This window comes from Cryptomeria japonica, chromosome 3 (genome assembly GCF_030272615.1).
Source record: "Cryptomeria japonica chromosome 3, Sugi_1.0, whole genome shotgun sequence".
In the NCBI taxonomy this organism is placed as follows: domain Eukaryota; kingdom Viridiplantae; phylum Streptophyta; class Pinopsida; order Cupressales; family Cupressaceae; genus Cryptomeria; species Cryptomeria japonica.
In genome coordinates, this window is record NC_081407.1 from 273,092,130 (window position 1) to 273,117,933 (window position 25,804).

The following is a 25,804-nucleotide window of genomic DNA, read 5'->3' on the forward strand; positions in this document are numbered from 1 at the left end:
ATGAAATTCTATAATTTATAAATTTATATTTGTTTAAATTTTTTAATTTGAATTATAATATATTATAATTATATTTTTCTGCACACAAGCACATTTGAGAAATAGTGGGATTAAAACTCTTCTGAAATTAATTATTATTAATTAAAAACTGTAAGTTTCACTGAAAGCTGCACATACAATATAATATGGACAGCGGTTCTAAAAAAAGAGAATGTCGTGAAGGATTGAAAAATAAATTAGCTCTTATTGGAAAACTTAGAAGAATCATTCACTTCTGTTAAAGAACAAAATTATTAGAAACAAATTACAATTATATGAAAGCTGAACGATCAACAAATAAAAGAAAAGAGTACTCTGTATTATTATATTGTGTTAACATTCAGAAAACTGGCACACATATAAAGAAGAGAATAAGAGAGTAAAAACATAGCAGCTACAACGATGGAGGAAAGTTAAGTTAAGGAAATTAGAGCTAACACCATGCATTCGCATTGGATTGAAAACTAAAAATAGCACAGTTGATCCTCATCATTTCTTCATCCTGCTCATTACTCCATCTCTTACACTCCATGTCTGTAAAGTTGCCTGCTCTGGAAATCCAATAAGTGGCGTTCACATAGCAGCCAGACTATATAATCATGCATTATTCACATAACTTCATTTAACTAAAAAAGAATTGAATAGTGCACGGCGGTGAGGCTCATGCATCAGTTCACGACACTCCCCCTTGATTCTGAGACTCACAATTTGACCTCTAAGCTTTGAATAACTGGGTCTTTTCTCCAAACCCTTGCAACTCACAGTGCAACTCATTTCTCTCGTTCATGAGAGATCATAAAGCCTTTCCTTCCTTTAGTTATCATAGAGAAGATTCATGTCACTTCAATGTGTCAATCATAGCAAGCAGTCATAACTACTTGACTTGAACATCTAAACTGTGTCTGATCACTTCTTCCATTCACATGCGAACATTTAGGCTTATACAGCTTTTTGAACATATTCATTAGCTTTTGCCAACGATCCAACCATAGTCAATCTGCATACGACCTTTCTCAGATTGTTCATGCATCTCTCTATTCCAACATGATTTGTCACAACGATTCTTCAACCCACAAATTGAACAAGGGTGAAGATCCCGACAATTCTCTGTTGAAAGAGTTCAATGTTTGCATTGTCACAGAGAAGGATATAAAGTAGAGAATTGTTGGGATCTTTGCCCTTGTTCAATTTGTGGGTTGAAGAATCATTGTGAAAAATCATGTTGAAATAAAGAGATAATGAACAATCTAAAAAAGGTCAAATACTTTATATTTAATTATGGTGATTTCTCAACTGCAAATGTTCTTTCTCAGACACACTGCACACTTCAAACTTCAAACAACAAGAAATTTATTCTTTTATAGAATTTATAACTCTTACAATAAATTGTAATCATGCAACTAAAAATAAAACATGCACCTAAAAATAAGAGAGAACAAAACTCTCTCCATGCATTATTCACATAGCTCCATTTAACTGATAGATCTAAAAACAAACCAATGCAAACTAAATCGTAAATTAACTGACTGAAAAAAGAACTAAATAGTGCATGGCGGTGAGGCTCATCCATCAGTTCGCAACAAAGAGGTACGAACCTGAAATCCTCCATAGTCACAATATTTATGATAAAAACCAGGCTTTTGGCATGAAAACTCAAGCGAATTACCTGAATTGGGGATAACTTATTTTCGTAGAACTGCTCTGCGATTAGCAAGTTTCTTGCATACTTTGGTGTTCTGAAGGCAGATTTTGATTTTGTTCCAGTTGCTGCTCTTCTCCACTCTCTTCTGCAGCCAGTTTGAGTAGTCCATTCAAGAAACTTCTCGCTGTAATAATTGTCTGCCCATGCTGCTCCGAACAAGATGGGGTTGAACAGCAGGAATGTCACAAAATAAAGTAATGTGATGATGAGGTCGTTGTAATGTGGCTGTCTATATGGCCGTTTTTCCAATTTTAGGTCAAATAGGACATACTATTTCTTTTTAAATCAAAACTTCAAATTATTAACAAGGATGCATCAACTTTCTCTTAATAATAAGATAAATTGAAAAAGAAATGTGTAAGATAGAGATGGATAAAAATAAATAATTTATTAAATTGATTTGATTAAATTAAATTTAAAAAATTAAAATTAGATTAGAAATAATATATGTTATACAATAAATAATATTAAAATTGTTTAAGATAAAAGTTTAATTTCTGCATTGTATGTGTAGATACTTTTTACATAAATATATTTATATATTTAAATCATTTATGCAATACAATAGAAAATAATTTTTAAAATACTATACATACAAATAATTTATAAAAAATTATTAAATTTACATTATATATATATATATATATATATATATATATATATATAATTTCATTAAATGAGATCAAATATAACTGAAAATAAATTATTAAATTAATAAATCAAATATTAAAATATAATTCAAATTATTCCCATGAAGTTAGTTTATAAAGATGTGAAACAATAGGATAAATGTGAAAGACATTAATATTAGTAAACAAAAAAAACCAGTAACAAAAAAATTTAGTGATCAAACTTAATTATCAAAGAAGACAAACAATCTCCTATTAAATTTGTAGAGCATACAAGTAATGCTTAAACATTGTAACAACATGTTCAACAAATTCTTATCTTAGATCTTAAATTTAACAATCATATATAAACTAGTATAGATATCTTAAATACATCTATCTAAAAAAATGCCAATAGATATCAATTGAAACTAATTTATTCATCTTAAAATTAATTAATTTTATTTCATTTCAAATTATATCCACTACATACAAAAAAAATTCAACTATATCACTTCTGCATTACTTATTAGTACTTCACGTTAGGCCTAGTACTATTCCAATCAATTGCACCCAATTTTCATGAATTTTTCAATTGGTTTTCCACCAATTATTTCTATGATTTTTTTCTTTTGATGAATTTTTAAAATTTGTTAATAGTTAAGATGCTTGATTTTTAAGTTTGCAAATTACAAAAATTATTTTTCTTCAATCTCTACTATTTCCATGAACATTTTAGGCAAGTTTTTAGGTATTAGTATGTTGGCTTGATGATGATTGTAATGGATGAATTCATGTGTTGTCATTGATGGAATATGTATACACACACATATGTTCACATTGTCACATTAGTCTAGACAAAATGATATTACTTCCAAATTTACTTGTATTGCAACCGATATTGATGTTTAGCTTAAGATGGTTTTAGAAGGTGTGTAACCGGTATATGTAGACAACCGGTATATGCAGAAATGACTTGAAACCAACTTGGAGATTCAATGGAAATCATCAAAGAAGTGAATGGAGGACAATCAGTTTATGTGTTGATAGTGGTTAACTCCAAACCGATATTAGTGTTCCAACCGGTATTCATTGATTGTGTGATGAGTTATCACTGGTTGTGATGAGTTACCCCTAACTGATATTCTGGCGGTAATTTGTGATGAGTTATGTTTGATTATCCAAATACACTGCACCTAAGTAATTGCGATATGATTTCTAAGCCGACATGAAATCTAAGTGTCTATATAATGACATTATGATGAACAATTGTAGCATGAGATGATAAGATGCAAGACAGAATTTGAAAGCATTGTAGAATATGTTGGTGATGAAATTGGTGATGCAGTTTTGAGTGAGCAGAAGAGGATCTATTCAAGCAAGTTGTGCTACTTCTAGATCACACCACCTATTATTTTCTAATCACTACAACAGTCAAATCCACTAACTGGGTAAGCTCTAACAAGCTTCATTGTACAAATCCTCTAACAAGGTGATCCATTAGTTTGGATTAAGAAATCCTCTACTGAGGTTACTCGTAACAGGGCATAGCTCCTAACAGAGCTTTGGGATCTTTAACAAGATTTGCTCCTAGCAGAGCATTTTTGTAGACCCTAACCGGTCAATTATCTATTACTGCAGATAGTTAACTTGTGAGTCCCATCTCTCCATGGTTTTTCCCATTTGGGTCTTCCACGTATAAACACTTGTGTTATGGTGGATGTTTTACTTATTGTGGATGCTTTAATATCATTTTGGATTGCATGCATAATGTTTAGTAAACTTGTTAAGTATCTCAACCGGTCAGTGTTTAAAGTGTTATTTTTCTTACTGTCACTGATTCACCCCTCCTCTTAATGGTTTCTAAGTCTATCAATTGGTATCAGAGCCAAACTTCTTTAAGACTTAATTGCTTGGAAGGAAACCCTAAAGCCACCATGAGGGATATGAGCTACTTAGAGATGGCTAGAGTTCTTGATGCTACCAAGGAAGAGCTTGAAACCCTAAGGGTCATATTTAAAGCATCACAAGTCAAAAGGAGAGAGCTGACTGAACAACTATTGGAGATATATGATAATAGTTCTTCAGATGAAGCTAACATTGATGCATTAGCTGAAGAAGTTGAAAAATTGAATGGTGAGAAGCTAAATCTAAGAAGAGAGTTAGAAGCCCTAACTATCCGCATGAGCCAAGGGCTGGAAGCTGGGAGGATAGCTGAAGACATTGTCAAAGAAAGAGATCATAAGATTGCTAAGATAAAACAAGAGAATGCAACTTTGCATGAGGATTGACATGCTGAAAAACAAGAAAAAGAGGCTTTGTAGCTAGATCTTGAAATGGGATCATCCCTAAGAGAGACTCTTACAAAACACAATGAAGATCTTACCAGAGAACTCATTGAGGCTAAAGGAAAACTGGAAAAGTTCAGTAAAATTTCTTCTATGTTGGATGAGCAGATCCAATCTCAGAGGATGAAAGGAGATACATTTGGACTAGGCTTTAACACATCTGAGAAAGGAGAGTCTTCTGGAATAAAGAGCAAGACTCATAAGGACCAAACTGCTCCTAAGGCTAATAAGCCTATCGGCAAGAGGTTTTTTAAACCTATTTTCTTTGTCTGTCTTAAACCTGGACATATTGCAAATGTGTGTAGAAATAGACCCAATGAGAATATAGGCTACAATGCAAATACTAGGTATGTATCTAGGAGATTTGAAAGTCGTTGTTTTACATGCAACATGTATGGACATAGATAAGTTGAATTTAGATATGGAGCTAATAATATAGTACCTCACATGAATCCAAAACCTAATGGTAGCAGAATGGGAATCTATGACAAACAGGGAAACATGAACTAACAAAAACCCTATGTCAACTGAGCTAGTCCATTTGAGATGGAAAAGGTAACTAATGTGATTTGCACTATTTGTAACAATTATGATCATGTGGCTATGAATTGCAGAAGGAGAACTGGAAGAGGTAATGCAGGACCTTGGAGATCATCTGGAATGGCCTGTTATCATTGTCATAAACTGGGACACATGGTGAAGTTCTGTAGAACCAGAAAGAACAAACTGGTTAATTATTCTATAGACCAAAAGGGTAAGCATAAGGTAAATATTGAGGAAACTAGAGAAGAGATGAACTGAATCTAGAAAAAGAAGAGTGATATGCCTACAGAAGAACCCAATCCTTCACCCAGTGTGGAGAATCCTGCACCGATAAATTGAGCCTTTCACAGGGCTAAGGGGAGCATAGCGGTAAATCTAATTCCAGACCCATTGAAAGGTGAGTGGTAAGAAAGCTTTCATTTTTGAGTTATTCTAGGAGAAATCTTGATATCTTTGTCTATCGGTTTTTCAAAAGTTTGTCAACCGGTTTTACACCTGTTAATATTGAATGTATTGTTAAGCGGTGTATTAGGGTTAGTAACCCTATTGGTTGAACAATTAATGTAGTAGGTAAAGATGATAAAAGCAAATTTTACAATGTTATTTTTACCCTAAATGTATTCGAAAGAGAATTCTTGAGCACTTGCAGAGCGAAGAGAGATTTGCTAGCTAGTTTTAGATGAATTTGTGCTATGAATTGCGTGTTCGAAGCTGACTCGAAGATCACTGAAGGTGGAACTAGTGTGTATTTGACTAATCAACTGGCAACTGAGGAAACGCACGTGAATTGAGGTATTTCTTTGTAAATCCCTTTCAAAATCAAGTTTATTAGAATGGCTTCATCTTCTAAGCAAGTAGAGAGACTAATGATCACATAAGAACCTATGGAGGTTATGGAATCAAAATAAATAGTGTCTTACACTTCTTTATCTCAAGCTCCTGAAGATTTTATTGTAAAAGGTGATTTGTCAAGTTATATTGATTGCAAAATCAAAGATTTAGGATCATTGTCAATTTATTCTCAATTGAAATCCCTATGTGATATTTAATTAGTTTGTGGTTGTCACTATCGTGGTAGACATCTATACAAAATGTAGTTTCACATTTTTCTTATAAAGACAAGAGTTTTGGAAATAAAATATTTACCATTCCCTTTCAATAGTTTGCAACTAAAAAATGTGTAGCATTGTATCTTTAATTATAAATATCTTATACTTTTCCAAGGGATCTCCAAAAATCAAGCACTAGAATACCAACAAATGATTACAAACAGACATAGGTGCCCTAGGTGGAATGACACACCACAACATCTTGGCATAACTCATTCCCTATTCAAATACTCCCATGCAAAGCAATGAAATTAAAACAACTTATTGTTTGTCTTATTTCATGTTTCTATAATAAGTGTGTTGGATGCAACTAGATCTATGGAATTAGTAATGTCAATTATATAGCCGGAATTTTTAGGTAGAGATTCTAAATTAGTTTTTAGTGGTTTTTGATATATTTTCATAGATGGAAACTTCGTATTTAAGAAGTTTCTTTATAGGTGATGTAGTGAACTATTGTGATTTTAGTGGTTGTAACTTCTATAAAATACTACCTTCTTGTATTGCTTATCCAGATCAAAATATAACCTCTATGTTGAGGTGAATCATGATGCAATAGATATGGAATGAATAAAATCTTTTTGTGTGTTAAATTGAATTTACATTTTGTATTTGATTTTAAATCTACAAAGTTGTATTAGAGCGGATCTAGGCCTAACTCCTTCACAAGAGGCTCTAGTATTATTAGTGTGATCTTCTGAGACTTTGTTGGGTGTGTATGTGATATCAAATCATGGATTTATCTCATTTAGATAAGTTGTCTCTATGTTTGGAGATTGCAAAAATTAATTTTGTTGATGGTAATTGAGTTTGTTTCTGATTCATGTTTATAAGGGGAATGAGAGATCTTTCCCTCAAAAAAGTAAGGTTGTTGGTGTTTGTTGGTTTTTAATTGTTGCAATAAGAGGTTCATGTAAAGATCCCATGTGAGCATTTTAATTACTGCATTGACAGAATGATTGGAAGTGTGAAAGATGAGAACATGAAAGTGTAAAGAGTGATGAGGAAAAGGTCGATGCATAAGCCATGGTGAGGATCCATGTCACCAATATGTGCAAGAGATGATTGAAGACGAGGTGTTATGAGATGATCTCACCTACATTGGAAATGTGGTCTACATATAGTAGAAGTTTATGTATGAGATAGATAATGTTGCAAGAAATGTAACATGAGATGAGACCCTTTCAGAAAATTAATGACATCCAACAAAGAAATGGTTTTCAAGTTGAGATTGAAGCCCAACTTTTTTAAACACTAGATAGATCCTTTAGTAGTGTGATTTAATGAAAACTAGCAAGAATAATTGTATGCAGATGAAGTGTCATGAGTTTTCTCTTTGTTAGAGAAAGGGAAAACCTTGTGATCTCTCATGAAGGAGAGAGATGGGTACTTCTATAAGAAGTGTACCTTGTAGGTCTATAAGGCCTAGTACAAAAATGATGACAATTTTGCATAGTGTGTTGCAAAGATTCAATTTGTGAGTTTGCTTAGCATCAAGGGGGAGTATTTTGGATAGTGATGCAAGTGTGCAACTGAATTAGTAATGTCAATTATGTAGTTGTAGTTTTTAGGTAGAAATTCTTAATCAATGTTTACTTGTTTTGGTAAATTTTCCTAGATGACAACTTCATGTTTTAGAAGTTTCTTTACTGGTGATGTAGTGAACTTTTGTGTTTTTAGAGGCTATAACCTCTATAAAATACTACCCTCTTGTATTGTTTATGGCGATCAAAATGTAACCTCTATATTGAAGTGAACCATGACGTAATAGATATGAAATAAAAAAATAGAAATTGTGTGTTTTTTTGATTTTAAATGTACAAAGTAGAAGCATATCCAACTGTGTCAAAATAATATCTCTCTCTTGCAAGTTGGATGCAAAAGATTGAAAACTCTTAAAGTCACTAGTTGGCACATATACAAGGCTAGAAAAAACCAACCAGAGACATTTTCAAATGAATGACATAATTTTAAAAATTGTTGTTGCAAATGTATAGGCTTATAAAACAAGTAAACGATACCACAAAGTGTTGAGAACATTAACATTGTTCTGAATATCGGTTCTTGTTTTAGTGTCATCTAAGCTTTGGTCTCCAACAATGACACGATCAAAAAGAAATAAGGTACATGCTTTGATAGTCCTTTATTCTAAAGGAAATAAAAAAACCTAAGATAAGTAGATACAATACCTTGACAAATCTCCAAGTAAATCTTCAGTGCATATTTCATACAACTTGATAGGAAAGTTTACTTGTTGTTTGCATGGTGTACCAAATCTTTAAGCGTAACAAAAAAGAGTTCCAACTTTAACTACATATTCTGCAAATCTCCATCATAAAAAATTGTCTAATCCAACTTACTGTGTAGCAAAACAATGCTCACATAATTCATATGCTAGAAACTATAAAGAATAACAAAATCCATTGCAATCAAAAGGGAAAAAAAAAAACATAACACGTGATACAAATCTCTTCAGACACACTTCATCCCTTGTAATCGTAGTATACAAAATCTTTCTATTATATTTGCCTAGTAAGAAATAGGCTTCTGATATAAATGTGTATGCACATGGCATCATTGTAGCATGTATAAAACTAAATTTTTCAGAACATATTATCCACATCCATTAAATCAAAGCGAAAGAACAATTCTTGTGAGATATTGTAGTTACTTATACTAAGTTAAGACAATCATCCAAATTCTATCAAAATTATCTTGTCAAAATGCTTCAATCTAGTTTTCTAGTCATATAACTTTCACTTACGGAAAATTGCAATGTAAAATTGGATGTGTATTGCTCATTTTGTTAAAAATGTTAGATATGTATGTACATGTACAATTTCTCTAGTAGGGTTGATACCACATCAACATACATTTTTGTGGAAGTGTCTAAAATGTTCCCATAAAAAGTAAGAGGAATAGATGTACATAAAGTAATGTTTAATGGTATGCTGATATGACATCACATGATTGATTGCTTTTTAAATTTTTGAATTTTTTTTAGATAACTATTAACATATTATGTTTAATAATATACTAATGCAACATTATTTAATAAAAATTTATTGTAATTAATATTTTAATTTTATTTATTTATTTCACAAAACTTCTCAATTAAAAATACTAACTACAAACTTCTAATACAAGCCAAACCTCTTCCGTAATTAATTACTACTAATACAAAACCGTAAGTTTCACTGGAAGACAATATAAATATAAAGGACGTTTTAAAAACAACGAATGGCATGGAGGATTGAAATTGGAAAACACAGAAAACTCATTCGCTGCTGTTAAGAACGGAATAATTTAAAAAAAGAATACATGCAGGCAGTTTGCCACCGTCAACTCCCAATTCCACCAATCATGCAAACAAGTTAACTCCATCAATCATGCTTTTCAATGGTAGTTATGATTCAAACCAGAATTTTCTATATTAATCAGAAATTATACAATCATTTTTTCATCTTTTATTTGGCGTGAATCACCCTTATAATACAGTTGATCTGACAGTATTAAATTTCACACATTAAGTAATATATCAAGTCTAGAAAATGTTAATCAATTTTGAATGTTAAACATTTTTAAATATAGAAATGTATTCTTAGTATGATAAGATACATTAAGCAATATATTAAAACAAAAAAATGTCATTCAATTCTGAATATTTAACACTTTTAAATTTGAAAGTATAAACTTAATGTTGATCTAGTACGCAACATGCAACAGAAAAATCCAGAAGCATAAGAATGAGCATCATAATATTGATAACAGCCAACACACGCAAGTGGTGCTTCACGTTTGCCAGAACACCTGCCTTGCACGAATCACAGTTATAGCACACTTCATCCTCATCATTACTCCATTTGTTACACTCCATGTCTGTAAAATTGCCTGCTGTGGAAGTCCAATAAGTGGCGTTCACATACACAAAGCTGCAAGAGCTTGGAGGCTTGCAGCAGCCGGACTGCAAAATTTGGTTCAAAATTCACATGTAATATATACAGAAAGATATCAAAACCCTAGTATTCATAAAGATTTATGATAAGAATGAGACTTCTGGCATGAAAGCTCAAGTGAATTGCCTGAATTGGGGATAATTTATTTTGGTAGAACTCCTCTGCAACTTGGCCGACCGAATCATAAGCAAGTTTGTTGCATACTTTGGTGTCCGGAAGGCGACTTTTGATTTTGTTCCAGTTGCTGGTCTTTGTCACTCTCTTCTGCAGCCAGTTTGAGTAGTCCCCCAGCCTGTATTCTTTGTACCCTCTTCCCCAAACGGCCTGGAAACGACGAATCTGTAGCCTGGACACTAGCAACAACAACCTTGCAATAACATATTACATCATTTAAGCTATAATAGAGAGTATCAATATTTAAAAGTTATGTCAATCATTGTATGAAGTACAAAGGGAAGATAAATAAATACGTATTTTAGTCTTCAAGTATAGGTACCTTCTCCCAAGTGCAAGTTGCTCATACCCTTCTTCCATGGATCCATCTTGTCCCAATCTTGATTCTTGCAACAAGTCTACACATCTAGATGCATGTGTGAGATACCTTAAAAGTTAAATGGATGATCATAAAGGTAAGGTACAATGTCTTATCTAGGTAAAATGGTTACATCTGAATTTGTAAAAAGTTAGAGAATATACATAAGAATGAGGAGTGCCAAGTTCAAAAATTAAACATACCTCTTCAGCTGCCAACCTTCTCCTTGTCATCACTCCTTTTCTCTTGTCTCTAATGATCTGATTTTCTAAATGATTCAACCTTACATACCTAGGAGTCTTTTGACTTTTTGTTTCTCTGCTCTGATCTTCAGTTACTGTTGAATTTTTTGATACTGCCGAAGTAACTGGTTCAACATTCTGTTCCGATATAGGTGTTACCTATTCAATTATGATCATTCCGCTTCCGGTTCTCTCTCATAAGTTTTGATTTGACCTTTGTACTACTCATCCACCTTGACATTAGTGCTCTCCACAATTCTCTGCAATCTCTTGTTATAACATCTATATGCTTTGTTTTCATTTGAATAACCAAGAAATATTCCTTCATCACATCTAGGATGAAACTTTCCAATGGAATCATCTCTTTTGATATAGCATTTACTACCAAAGGTTCGTAAATACTTAACTATAGGTGTATGACCAAACCATAACTCATAAGGTGTCTTACTAGTGTCTCCTTTGATATGAACTCTATTGAATGTGTACACCACCGCGTTCACTACTTCTCTCAAATAGATATGTGGCAAATTAGCTTCCATCATCATAGATCTAGCTGCATCCAGGATAGTTTTGATCTTTCTTTCCACAACACCATTCTGTTGAGGTGTTTGGGGTGTAGACAAATCTCTCCTTATCCCATGTTTCTCACAATAACTGTTAAATTCATCGAAAGTGAATTCACCACCCTGATCGGATCTTAAGCATTTGATCTTCAATCTTGTCTCTGTCTCAACCATAGCTTTAAAGTTCTTAAATTATTCAAAAGCTTCAAATTTCTCCCTTAGAAAAGTAACCCACATCATTCTAGAATAGTCATCAATGATTAGGATGAAATATATATCACCTTGAAAACTTCTTATTCTAGCAGGACCACACAAATTAGTATGAATAAGATCAAGAATATCATTAGATTTATCTTGTATACTCTTAAAATAAGTTCTGACTTGCTTTCCCATTTGACATTCCTTACATACCGGATTATGAGGCTTCACAATCTTAGGTATATTTCTAACCACCTTAATTGAACTGATCTTTACAATGCAATCAAAATTCACATGACACAACCTTTTATTCCATAGCCAACTCTCATCAATATGTGCAATCAAACATGTCTTCTCATCGAAGTTCAAATGAAAGATGTTACCTCTAGTCTGAGTACTGGTTGCAATCTCCAATCCAGATCTGTTGGTGATTTTACATTTTTCATCCTTGAACTATAATTGAAATCCCTTATCCACCAATTGACCTACACTCAAAATATTATACCTTAAACCTTCAACATAATAAACATTATCAGTGTTATGCTTACCATCTAATGATCATGCATGCTTTGTCATCTCCACCATCAAATTCTTGCAAAGATAAAAACTTCCTTTTATCTCCAGTCATATGATGTGAACATCCGTTGTCTATCACCCATTAATCCTTATCTTCAACTTTAGCATCAAGGTCCTTCTCTTCATTATGAATGATAGGTTCCAGAGCATCTTCCTTGATAGCCAAGAATACCCATTCCTTTCCATTGTCGAATCCACTAGCTAAATCTTTTGCCAGTTCTTCATCAGAATCATCAGTTACACCTTCCTCATCAGCATAGTAGCATGATTTGTCTTTATTCCTCCTGTACTTATGCTTGTTTTAATATTCATGGTTAGGCTTAAAATATATTCTATCTTTCTCTTCAAATCTTGAATTCCTCTCAGGACATCTAGATGCAAAATGACCTATCTTATTACATGCAAAACATTTGAAAGGTGACTTTCCTTCATACTTACTTCCTGTTGGACCTTTAGGTACTCTTATAGCAAATAGGGCTTCAAGTTCCTCAACCTCTTCATCTTGTTTCCTCATATCCTCCAATTCCTTCACATATAAGGCTTTCCAATAACTCTTGTCGGTTGATGATGTAGATGCATTGAATGCAGAATCTGTCTTTACAGATCCTTGAGGACCAAATTATTCAAGCTCAAAAGAAGATAACTTTCCAACCAAAGTATCCCTATTAACAAAAGTGTTAGCATTGTTCTCAACTCATTAATTGCAGTAGTCTTTATCTTATACATAGATGGTAAAGCTCTCAATACTTTAAAAACAATCTCATCTTCGCTTAGAGATCCACCACAACATTGAATTCCCAAGACAATTTCATTGACTCTTTTCATAAAAGCAGTAATTCTTTGATCTTCCTCCATTCTCGTGTTCTCATACCTTACCCAGTAACCATCAAGTTTAGCAATTTTAATAGTAGGGTCACCTTCATTCAGAGTCTCCAACTTATCCCAAATAACTTTTGTAGATGATTTATTTGTTAATCCCATTACTTGTTGATCTGAAAGGGCGCTCAAAAGGGCTTCTCTCGCTCTACAGTTATTTTCAATTTTCTTATCCAAGTCTGCCGAAGGAGGATTGCCAGACATCGGATCATAAGGGGTATATCCTTTTTCAGTAATCTTCCAAATCTCCTTGCTAAGACATCTCAGATGAGTCTCCATCTGAAGCTTCCATACTTTGTAATTTGTTCCTTCAAGCCTAGGGCTATCCTTTCGGTAAGCAATTGAAGTTGAATGATTACTCTCCATAGGATCTTCCTCAAGTGGTTAAGCTTCTGGAGAGAGGACCAAGCTTTGATACCAATTGTTAGGATAACCAGTGAGCAACTGTGAGGGGGGGGGGGTTAATCAGTTGTTAACAGATTATGAAACTTAAATAAGCACACAAAACCTTTTACCGAAATGCATAAACCAAATACTGGAATAGAAGATATATCAATTAAGCACAAACATAAATCATAAACCAAATACCATGAATCCACAACACATAACACCAATATTTTTACATGGAAAACCCGGTAAACAAAAAAACCATGGTGGGAAGCCTACCCATAGTTAGATGATACTTCTTCAATAAGTATGTGATTACAATAAGGAGCCTGCACATGCAGGAAGGCCAACAACCTAGAGCGTGCTACTCATCACAAAGGAACCTCACTGACTAAAACATATATCCAGACTACAATCTGTAAATAAGAATGAACTGCAAGAATAGCATCTCCTATGCCTGAGTACAATTTCGGTTAAGCTCAATGCCGGAGATCTTAAACCTCTTACACAAACCCAATTCGATCACCTATGATCGACCAAAACCTTTGCATATGATTACAACTTGATTCGCACATAGATAATCCATGCCATGATCTACAAAAAGATCTTACATCATATTTATACCAACCCGGGACCTAAACAATTAGGTCACCCACTTAAAAGATAATACAATAAATTCATTACATAAACCTGCAAACCAATGATAATCTAAGTCGGCCTAAGACCGAAACAACATTAACCAAATAATAAATCCAACCAGTAACGCATTGAGAGCATCCACCAACACGTTACATAAACTGGTCCATAACCTAGCGGAATAAGACCGGGCCTAAAATAGGTCGCCATAAGCCAAATGAAATACCACCAATCAATTGGAACATGAATACGATAACCATCAACATCTTGAAAACCTTTTAGAAGTTGTACCAACACCACTTATCGAATCCATCAAAAGATCTTCAATAAAGCTCTGCCGATAGAACCCTTACTGGTAACCAAAAGGCTTACTAGAACATATGATAGCTTCCAGATCAGTGCCAAATCCCGAACCAACTAAATGTGACACGCATCTGAATGACATGAATAACCGAACCAAACCAATTCCACCAATCGAAACATACCAAAGACAGATCTCTTGATCATTACCAAAGTCCAACCACTCTATCGGAACCCGGTAGACAACCAAAGAAGCTAGTGTTGACATCAATGACAAACATCAATGCAACACATAATCAATTCCTCCAAGTTTCCAACAACATTAAGTCTTCCATAGCTTCTATTGAAGCTTAGATTCATAAAATGGACATGTATAAGGGTCAAGAAACTAAAATTAGAGCCCGTTTAATTGGATTAAGGTAATTGAGGTTCCAAATATGTCTTCAAATTTTTAAATTATAAACATAAGGAGTACATTAGAGCAACACAAGATGAATCTGGACACATTTGTAAAAATTCTGATGAGATCAAGTTGTTGTTCAAGAACTTTATGAGAACCTTTTTAGTGAAGACTCTCATTGGCATGACGTTCAATTGATTTTAGAGGAGTATTTTCAGGATATCATTCCCAAAAAGGTGGATCCTGAATATAGTCATTTCATAGATCGTGAGTTATCTATTGAGGATCTTGAACATGTTATATTTTCAATGGCCCTTGGTAAAAGCTTAGGCTTTGATGGACATTCAATTGAGTTCTACCAAATGGTGTGGCCTTATATAGAATAGGATTTTTATCCTTTATACCCAGAGGCTTTAGAACAAGAATCTTTAAGGCCTATTATTAATAAGGTGTAATTAAGTTTCTTTCAAAAGGGAAGAATGAAGATTCTATTTCTGGATGGAGACCGATTACCTTGCTTAATAACTCTCATAAAAGCATTGCTAAGGCTTTAGTGATTAGGATAATACCTATGGTAAACAATATAGTTTGTCTTGAGCAGATAGGGTTCCTTGGTGGTAGGTTTATCCTTGATAATTTAATGGTAGCTTGGAAAACTAGCGAATGGGCTCAACAATCAAGTCAAAATGCTTTGTTGGTCAAGCTAGATTTTGATAAAGCTTATGATTGAAAGTGTTGGAGATTTATTCTAAAGATGCTCCAATGCTTGGGATTCGGTCCCAAGTTGTGCAAGCATGTTCAGATGCTTTTTCAAGATGTCAATTCTTAGTTGGCTATCAATAACTACTTGTCTAAGCCATTCCCCTTGCAACATTCTATTAGGCAAAGGTATCCTTTAGCTCCATTTTTATATGTTCTTACACTACAGATGCTGTTGTGTATTTGTTGTAAAAATACAATCAAATGAACTTGATAAAGGGCATTTCTATTCCCAACAATGATGGGTGATTAACTCCCATTTTGTTGATGACAACATGTTGCTTGTACAAATTTTTGAAAAATAAATTAACCATGTTTTAGATGCTTTAAATCTTTATTACTCAGTTTTTGGTTTTGAGTTAGCTTTTCATAAAATAGAATTCTTCATGGTTCAGTATGATCATGTGCCACATTATATTCCTAAAGATTGGAAACATATTAAACATGGACAAATTACTCGTTACTTGGGTATTCCTTTTGGACTGGGTGTTTCTCTTTCAGAAATGTGGAAATGGTTCATTGCAAAATTAAAAAGTAGACTTTGGGCATGGGGGAATAAGTTTTTTCCTTTAGCAAGTAAGATTCAAGTTGTCAACCAAATCTTCCTTGCTTCTCATGTGTACTATTCCTCATGTTGGATGACATCTAAGAAAGGTTATGAGGATTTAACTAAGCTCATACTCCAATTTCTATGGTCAAATTGGAAAGGAAAAGCTCGCTATAGATCTTCCTTGTGGTTACATTGTATTTGACCCAAAGCGAAAGTTGGTCTCAGCCTTTTGGATCCCAAGACTCAAGGGTTTTGTCTAGCTACGAATTGGATAGTTAGAGTTATTTCAGGGGATGAACCTTGAAAATAACTAGTTTGTTATCGAATCGATATTGTTGTTATTGTGTGAGCTTGAATTTCATCCTCAGAATGTTACCTGTAATAAGTTAGTTTCACAAAATACCAATAGAAATACTACAGAAAATCCAAATTCAACCAATGAAACTACATGAAATACATATTAAAATAAAACATTGTTTTACCTTCATGATGTATGTCTCATTGTGTCCTAACTCCATTGTTCTTGGTTGCAGATGGTGTGCTCTCAGACAATGCATTGTTGGCTTCCAAGATGGCATATGAAGAATGACTGATAACTTGTAGTTAACTAATACTATGATATGCAAATACTACATGATTATGCTAAAATGATTATGGTAAATGATATATGATATTTGCTATTTGCTTCAAAACTAAAACTCACGGATGCATATGATTAGCTTGCAAAATGCTTGAAGTCTCTTGAAGTCTAACTCTCTCTCAACTGAAGCTCTTGATTTTATAGACTTTGAGAGGATGAGATGATGTGGCTTAGATCAACGGTCATGATTAGATCTACAGATTTGAATGGTTGTGAGCAAAGGTGAAGGTTGAGAGAAAGGGGGAAGGAGAAGACAAGTGTCACTCATCTCACCTTGACTGGGTTGTTGACTGAGGGAATCTAGGGATAATTGGAGGAAATTTAGGCATGAGAGGACAAGTGGACTCAAGTCCTTCCTAAGATGTAGGGGTATTGGAGAGAATATAGGAAATGGTTATGAAATATGTGTACGTACACAATTTTCATTCAGTTTGGAGGTTGGAGATAAATGATGAATTAATATTAAGAAATATTAATTTCATTAGCCACATGTTTGATGAGTTGGCAAAGGGAAGATGAAGTGGAGATGGAGGGTGAGTTGGATAAAGGATTAAATAATTAAAGAATTATTTAATATTTGAGACTATAGGATAGGAGAATAATCATTAAATATTGGATATTTAATTGCTTGGAGGAGATAATTAAATATTAGATATTTAATTAACATGGTTAGAGGAATAATTAAATATTAGATATTTAATTATTTAGAGGAATAGGATAAATGGATTAATTAATAAAATATTAATTAATAGAAAGACATGAAATGAATTAAATAAATTAATCTTTTCAAATTAAGTATTAAATAGAAGAATAATTATTAAATAAATATAAAATATTTATTTAATTGCTCATAGGCAATTTTAGGTTTATACATTTTGCCCCTCTTTGAAATGATGTCGAAACAACAATGTTTCAAAGATTAAATCAAGTCTCGATAATGCCTGATAGAAATTGAAAATCCTGATTGTGTGCCCCCTTAGGAGATTGATCATGAAATTGTCGAAAATTCTAGTTTGAACGATTAATCTCATGATAATTGATAAAAATTTAGTCAATTAAATTCATTTGGAAAAAACAAATTAAATTGCCCCATTGAAATTAATTACTCTTCAAAAATAGTAAATATAAATTAACCAAGGCTAATTTTAACTTCATTGTTCTCCTTGTCAGCTTTTTGTTTGAAAATATTCTTACTAAGGTGGCGAAATGGTGATTCCGGTGGAGAACCATCGTTTTGAGAGAGTTCGGCGATATCAGCAGCCAGTCGAGCATGGGTATCCAGTATGTAGCTTATCCCAAGCTTTGTTTTCAAGTTTTAGCGCATATGTTCATGATGTTAGCGCATATGCATAGGGTAGCGCAAATGCCTATAGTTTTAGTGCTTTTGTTAAAAAGGATAACGCATATGCACTAAGTTAGCACATTTGCGTTTAGTTTTAGCGCATTTGTTGTAGTTTGGGGCAAATGCTCAATAGGATAGCGCTTTTTCTTAAATTGATATTTTTGATAAGTGCAAAGGCTAAAAATCACTTTGATAAGTAGATTTAACATGTTTAATATGCATTGATGATGAAATAGGGTCTTGATTTAACGATTTGCGTGATTGCATGATTGATAGATAACTTTGATTAGCTTGATTGATAGAGTAGCTCTAAGAAACCGATTTAGATTCCGATGTAAGATCTTAGCAGAGTTTTTGAGTAAAACTCAATGATTGATAAAAAACCATGATTGATAGGTTATAAAATGTTTTGATAGCGTAAGTTGCTTCAATTTGATTTGATAGATAGATAGATTTGATGTTTGATTTGTTTTGATTTGATAGATAGATAGCGTAGTTTGCTTCGATTTGATTTGATAGATAGATAGCATAGTTTGCTTCAGTTTGATTACGCTTCAGTTTGACTTGATAGATAAATAGCATAGATTTGATGATTCAATTTGATGTCTCTTGACAAAATAGGGGAAACTTGATGTTCTCCAGTGTTGGGAGAAATTACCGGCGGTGTGTCATTTAGTTCCAGAGCTTACCCAGGTTGAGATTAGACACATAGATGCCTGTGGTTTACATTATTTGTTATATATGCCTGAGACCACACATAAAAGAGGTTTGTTGACAGCATTGGCTGAGAGATGGCACAGCGAGCATAACACTTTCCACCTGCCGACAGGTGAGATTAGTGTGACTCTGGAAGATGTCTACAAGATTCTGCATATCCCAGTGACTGGCGAGCTAGTGCAGTATGATTATCAGGATCGGGTTGGGATAGAGGCTTGTAGAGTTGTGTTTGCTGATGAGAACATTGGTAGAGGAGAGATCCGATGGGTTGATATGGTGATGTATTATGAGGCTCTTCTTGATATTCTTGTTGGCTTGATTGGAGGATTTATTTGTCCTGATAGGAGATCACGAGGTTTTTCTGTTGGATGGGGTGAGATTCTCCTTAGTATGACGCAACATCGTACTTGATATGCGTGGGGTGTTTGCATGCTGGCACACTTATATCATGATCTTCATCACGTAGTATATGATGAGAGTGCAAGTTTATCTACTGGATGCACTTTATTGCAGATCTGGTGCTGGGAGCACATTGCTCTTACTCGGCCTATCCATCACAGATTTCGTGGAGAGAGCCAGCCATATATATATTTTTATGCAGGTATCCTTACTCAGCATAAGCTAGGTAAGATGGAGTATTGGCGTTGGGTGCTTGATTCATTGGACAACATCACTTGGAGACCATATCTTGATTGTGAGTCATGGATGGATGATGCACAAACATTACCATGTATCATGCAGAGTAGATATCTCATTGGTCGGACACCTTTTATTGTTGAGCGACAGTTGATTGATCGGATTTTGAAATAGTTTGGTATGATCTAACCTATGCCTACTGGTATGACGATATATGCTTGGCGGTATAGAGATAGACGAGATTGGGGACCTTCCTTGTCATTTGAGATTGCTCGTGCAGAGTTTGTTGCTACTCCGAGAGTGGCTTATGATATGAGACTACATATTCTTGATCTCAGGGTTACTGCAGATTATGCCTTGTATATATTAGCTCATCCATTTCCTTGCATTACTGATCCAGCAGATCGTCCTCCTAGTTTAGGAGATGATGAGGATGACTCAGATGATCCAGTTTCTAGGAGACGCAGATGAAGATGAGAGCTTAGAGTTGCTCATGAGGTTGGGGGAGGTGGAGATGATGGTGGGGATGGAGGTGGTGGTAGGAGACCTGGACGGAGGGGAGGTCGACTGAGAGTCCATGGAGGACCATTTGGATCGGCTGGCAAGATTGAGAGACCACGTCCTATGGGTGGGAGAGATGTTGGACGGATTGGGAGAGAGCATGGCAGGACTGGTATGAGATCACCGAGAGGGTTGCCATTGACAGGAGGCAGGGTGACTGGACTGGATGGGGGTTGCGGGAGAGGCATTGATTTTGGACAGATTCAGCCATATCCTCAAGTTATTGCAGCGCATGGTGGAGATGATGAGGATCCTGAGGATCATGTTCCCCTTATTAGATGACGGATTCAGAGAGTTACTCAGACTGAGATTCCAGTAGTTGGACAGGTTGGTGGTGAGGGGATTGGGATTCATGCACCACAGCAGGATGTACCAGTGCATGATATACCAGATGTGGTTATACTAGAGCATGATGTGCCAAGGCAGGATACTATTGATAGTCTTCGAGCACAGATTGATCAGCTTCGAGCACAGGTACAGACTCTTATTACTGAGCAGGATAGAGATGTTAGGAGACAATAGGATACTCAGGGTCTTCTTGATCATATTCAACAGGTTGGATCAGGTACTCTCTCGACGGATACTGTTAAAGCACTAGTTCAGGCCGGGAAGGAGACTTCCCACTGGCAACGACGATATGAGGAGGCAGTTGCAGAGAGCCAGAGAGAAGGTAGTTATCATACCACTGTGCTGATGGATACTAGCAGTGGTGGGGTCATGGGACCTCCTCAGAGGAGTGGTGATCATGGGAGACGAGCATCTGGAGGATCTTCTTGCCCATAGCCACAGAGATGGACAGAATCGGGTGGTAGTGGTACAGGATAGCCTTGACTTGATTTGTATTTGATGAGGCATTTGTATTATTTATCTGATATCTTTGTATAATTGGACTTTTATTGTTTTATGATGATCTATATGCAGACATGGACTCTATATGATGATGATGATTTTATATCCATGTTACTCTATTTGATGATGATCTATATGCTTTGATTATATGGATGCAATGATTATATGTTTTTGTTTTGATTTTTGATTTTTATGATCTTGGGTGCTAAATAAATGATGTATATGAAAAATGTAAATGAATGATTTGATTTTCTTTTGATGATGATGATGCAAATGATCTATATGAAATGTTTTTTTTTAAAGTTTTTATGTAATGCTTATAATGATTATGAATCTAAGTGCAAAGATGCAACTAAATGATCGTTAAATGAAATGATAATGCAAATGATGATACACTATGTGGTTAATGAAATGCACTTAATTGAATGCAAACTAATGCAATGGAAAAATGCAACTAAATGAAATGGATGATGATTAAAATGATTCTAAAATGAATGCACCTACAATGATTAAATGCAAATTGTTTTTGTTTGTCCAAGTATACTTAATCTTTATTTATGACTGTTGATTTGTTAATGAAATGATATGCTTATAATGCAACTGACAAATGAATGCTTATAATGCAGATGCATAATGAGCTAATGAAATGATCTAACTAAAAATTGTACTGCCATTCTTCATATGCAATCTTGTAACAATGCTTGATTTCATTGTTGAGCTTTTAAATGTTGTAAGAAAATACAAGCAACTTGACATAATGATTCAAGATGACCTGAGTATTTCTTATATGGATTTTGATATAGCAAGTTAATACAAGCAACTTGATATAATGGTTCAAGTTGACTTGAGTATTGCTTGCAGAACAGACAAGGAGTATCTCCTTTCATGCATGACTTGGAACGTCCTCCTTGATCTTTTGTTGAGCATATCTTGAGACAAGTTCATACTATAGTAAGAGATAAACCACAAACAACAATCAAAGAAAATAATCATGCCCCATCATAGCTTCTCTAGTTATGGACATCCTTGAGTTGCATAGAGTACATGATTAGCAATAAAATCAAGATATAAACATTGAATCGTGCATGTCATTCACATGTTCTAATGGTCATTAACTGATATAATCATCTTAATGAATGATCTTTGATAATCCTTTATAGCTTGCTGGTTGATTCTTGATTTTCTAAGTTTGACAATTTAGTTGTTATGAAATGCCTTGATTTTCATTTGCTTTGTTGCTTTTTATCTGTTTCAAAACCCTAGATGTTTTTGGATTTTCTAAGTTTTTTGAATTTTTTTGGATTTTAAAGATTCAAAAGATCACCTTAGCAAAAGGAATTAGGATTTTGCCCCCAGTGGAAACAAAAATTTATGATGGATGTATGAATTGATCAAGATCCAAACCACGACGGGATATAAATGCAGATTGATCGATGCTGATAAAATCTAAGATAGTGACTACGACAAGTATGTCAAAGATTGGTTAGTTGTTGGTAAGCTGCATATTTCTTGCTAAATGGTTTAGAGCAATGGATGCGAAAGACAAAATGGATAATCATAGTGATAGATGGCAACGATAGATGCGATAGGATGGAGTGGATAGGTGCGCAAAGTGATCTCATAGATGGAGGAACTCACATTTTTAGATAGCGCCTATTTACCAGGTTTTCACCATCTAAATTTATTGCTTTTTTTTTTTTGGATTTTATATGCTTTTTATTGATTTTTTTTAGGACTTTGTATCTCAAGTATAGAATTTCTTGAGATGGATAGAATTGATAGGTTCATCAAACCAATCACCTTCAGGAGTAGATAACTTGTATGCGCCTGATCCATATGTTGCTACTATGACAAAAGGTCCTAGCCAATTTGGTTCAAATTTTCCCTTCTTTTCTCAGTCTCGCTGATTTCTTGGATTCTCCCTTAGAACTATATCTCCAATCTGGAAAATACGTAGCTTGACTCTGTGGTTATAGCTTCTTGCCATTCTTTATTGGTATACTTTAAAATGTTCTGTTGCATTTTGGCGACGTTCCTGAATCAGTTCTAGTTCTTGGAGTCGAGAGACTCGTTGTTCTTCTTCTGGTATAAGACCGTGCAAGGATACACGTAGAGAAGGTATCTCTACTTCTATAGGTAATATATCTTCTGATCCATAGACCAAACAATATGGAGTTTCTCTTGTTGGAGTGCGGATGCTAGTTCGGTATGCCCAAAGAGAAGGATTTAGCTGAATGTGCCAGTCTTTTCCAACTTCATTTACTATTTTCTTCAAGATTTTCAAGATAGTTTTGTTTGATGCCTCAGCCTGACCATTACCTTGTGGATAATATGGAGTAGAGAACCTATGTTGGATATGAAACTGTTCACATAGTTCTTTCAAATTTTGATTTTTGAATGGCCTTTCATTATCAGTGATAATGGTCATAGGAACACCATATCGATAAATTATATAATTCAAGATGAATGATGATATTTGTTTTCCTGTCACTGTTGTTAAAGGCACTGCTTCAATCCACTTAGTAAAATATTCAGTAGCTATCATAATAAATTTATGTCCATTAGAAGATGAGGGATTGATCTTTCCTACCAAATCAAGGCCCCACTGTGAAAATGGCCATGATCCCGTCATAGGATATAACTCTTGTGCTGGTGCATGGATTAGATTTCCATGGATCTGACATTGTTTACATTTTCTAGCATAGGTGAATGAATCTCTTTCCATAGTAGGCCAAAAGTAACCCATACGAATAAGTTTCTTAGCCAATGTTAAACCACTTGAGTGTGTACCACAAATACCTACATGAATGTCATTAAGAACTCTCTCAGATTCATCTTTTTCAAGATATCTCAACAATGTACCATCTAGACCACGCCTATATAGGATATCAACAATAATGGTATAGTGAGAGGAATGATGAATAAAGTTTCTTCATTGATTACGAGATAATTCCAGAGGAAGGATATGATCTTTCAAATATTGGTAGGTTTGACCGTATAAGGATTCACTGGTTCCTGATATATGGCAAATTCGATAGGTATGCTGAGATTGGATGGTAGGGGTTAAGATATCTTCCACGAGAAATTCGTAACGTTGTTGATTCTCTTTATTTTGCAAGAGAGATTCTATTGTAGCCATCGCATCTGCTCCTTTTTTCTCATTTCTGGGAATCTGGGTGAATGTGATTTCTTTAAAGTGTCCTTTAAATTCCTCCACTAGCTGTTTGTATGGCATAAGCTTATCATCCTTTGTTTGATATTCATCATTTATTTGATTTATGACAAGTTGTGAATCACCATAGACATGTAGTTCTTTGACATTCCATTCAATGACCATTTTAAGCCCTATAGCTAATGCTTCATACTTTGCAGTATTATTGGTGCATGGAAATCACAATCTATACGATTTCAGAATTGTGTGTCATTGAGATGTGATGAAAAAGATTCCTGCACCTGATCCATATTGAGTATAAGAACCATCAAAGTACAATTCCCAAAAGTTTGTACTTACTGTCAAGATATCTGCATCAGGAAATTCAATGTGCAAAGGCATGTTATTGTGTAGAGGTGCATCAACTAATTGATCAGTGATGACTTGTCCCTTGATAGCTTTCCGGTAAACATATTCTATGTCAAATTCACTCAGTATCATAACCCATTTGTCTAGTCTCCTTGTAAATGTTGACTTGCTCAATAGATATTTGAGAGGATCTATCTTTGCTATTAGTTTTACAGAATGAATCAACATATAATGTCATAGCTTCTGGGTTGCAAATACAACTTTTAAACATATCTTTTCAATTGAGGAATAATTTAACTGATAGCCAACAATCATTCTATTGATATAATAAACTGCTCTTTATTTTCCTTCATCATCATGTTGAGCTAGGAGAGCGCCTAATGATACACTTGTTGCTGAGACATAGAGTAACAATGGTTTCCCTTTGGTTGGTGATATCAGTACTGGAGGAATCATAAGATATTCTTTTATTTGCAAGAAAGATTCTTCACATTTTATATCCCATTTAAATGGAACATTTTTATGTAGAAGATGGGTAAATGGAAGACATCTATCAGCCAATTGAGAAACAAATCTCCTTTTTGATTGCAACCTTCCTTGTAAAGATCACAATTGACTTATGTTCTTGGGTGATTCCATCTCCAAGATAGCTTTAACTTTTCCAGGATCTACTTCAATGCCATGAGCTGATATAATGTACCCAAGGAGCTTTCCAGAGGTTACTCCAAATGCACATTTATTTGGATTTAATCTCTATTGATATCTTTCCAGCCTATCAAAAATCTTGCTTAAAATGTTCAAATGTTCTTTTCTTGTGTGAGATTTTGCAAGTATGTCATCGACATAATCTTCCATGAATGTATGCATCATGTCATGAAAAATTGTCGTCATAGCCCTTTGATAAGTCTCTCTTGCATTCTTAAGCCCAAATGGCATAACATTCTAGCAGTAAGTTCCCCATGCATAGGTGAAAGCTATCTTCTCTTGATCTTTAGGTGCGATTGTTATTTGATTATATCCTGAGAAGCCATCCATTAATGAAAACATCTCGTGTCCTGCTAATAAGTCCACTATGATATCAATGTTTGGTAGTGGGAAATCATCTTTTGGACATGCTTTATTCAGATCTCTGAAATCTGTACAGACTCTTATGCTTTTGTCTAGCTTTGATACTGGTACAATACTTGAGACCCATCCTGGATATGCAACTGGTCT

General features: G+C 34.4%; 1 protein-coding gene across 1 annotated transcript; it reads right to left on the minus strand.

Annotated features, from left to right (window-relative positions):
* Nucleotides 1–1,497: 1,497 nt before the first annotated feature.
* On the minus strand, nucleotides 1,498–10,839 carry LOC131063867 (tetraspanin-8-like). The gene is made up of 5 exons (XM_059217325.1): nucleotides 10,802–10,839; nucleotides 10,432–10,672; nucleotides 10,067–10,313; nucleotides 1,706–1,887; nucleotides 1,498–1,524 (listed from the first exon to the last, which is right to left on the minus strand). The coding sequence occupies exons 1-5, from the start codon at nucleotides 10,837–10,839 to the stop codon at nucleotides 1,498–1,500; spliced, it is 735 nt and encodes a 244-aa protein (XP_059073308.1).
* Nucleotides 10,840–25,804: the final 14,965 nt, after the last annotated feature.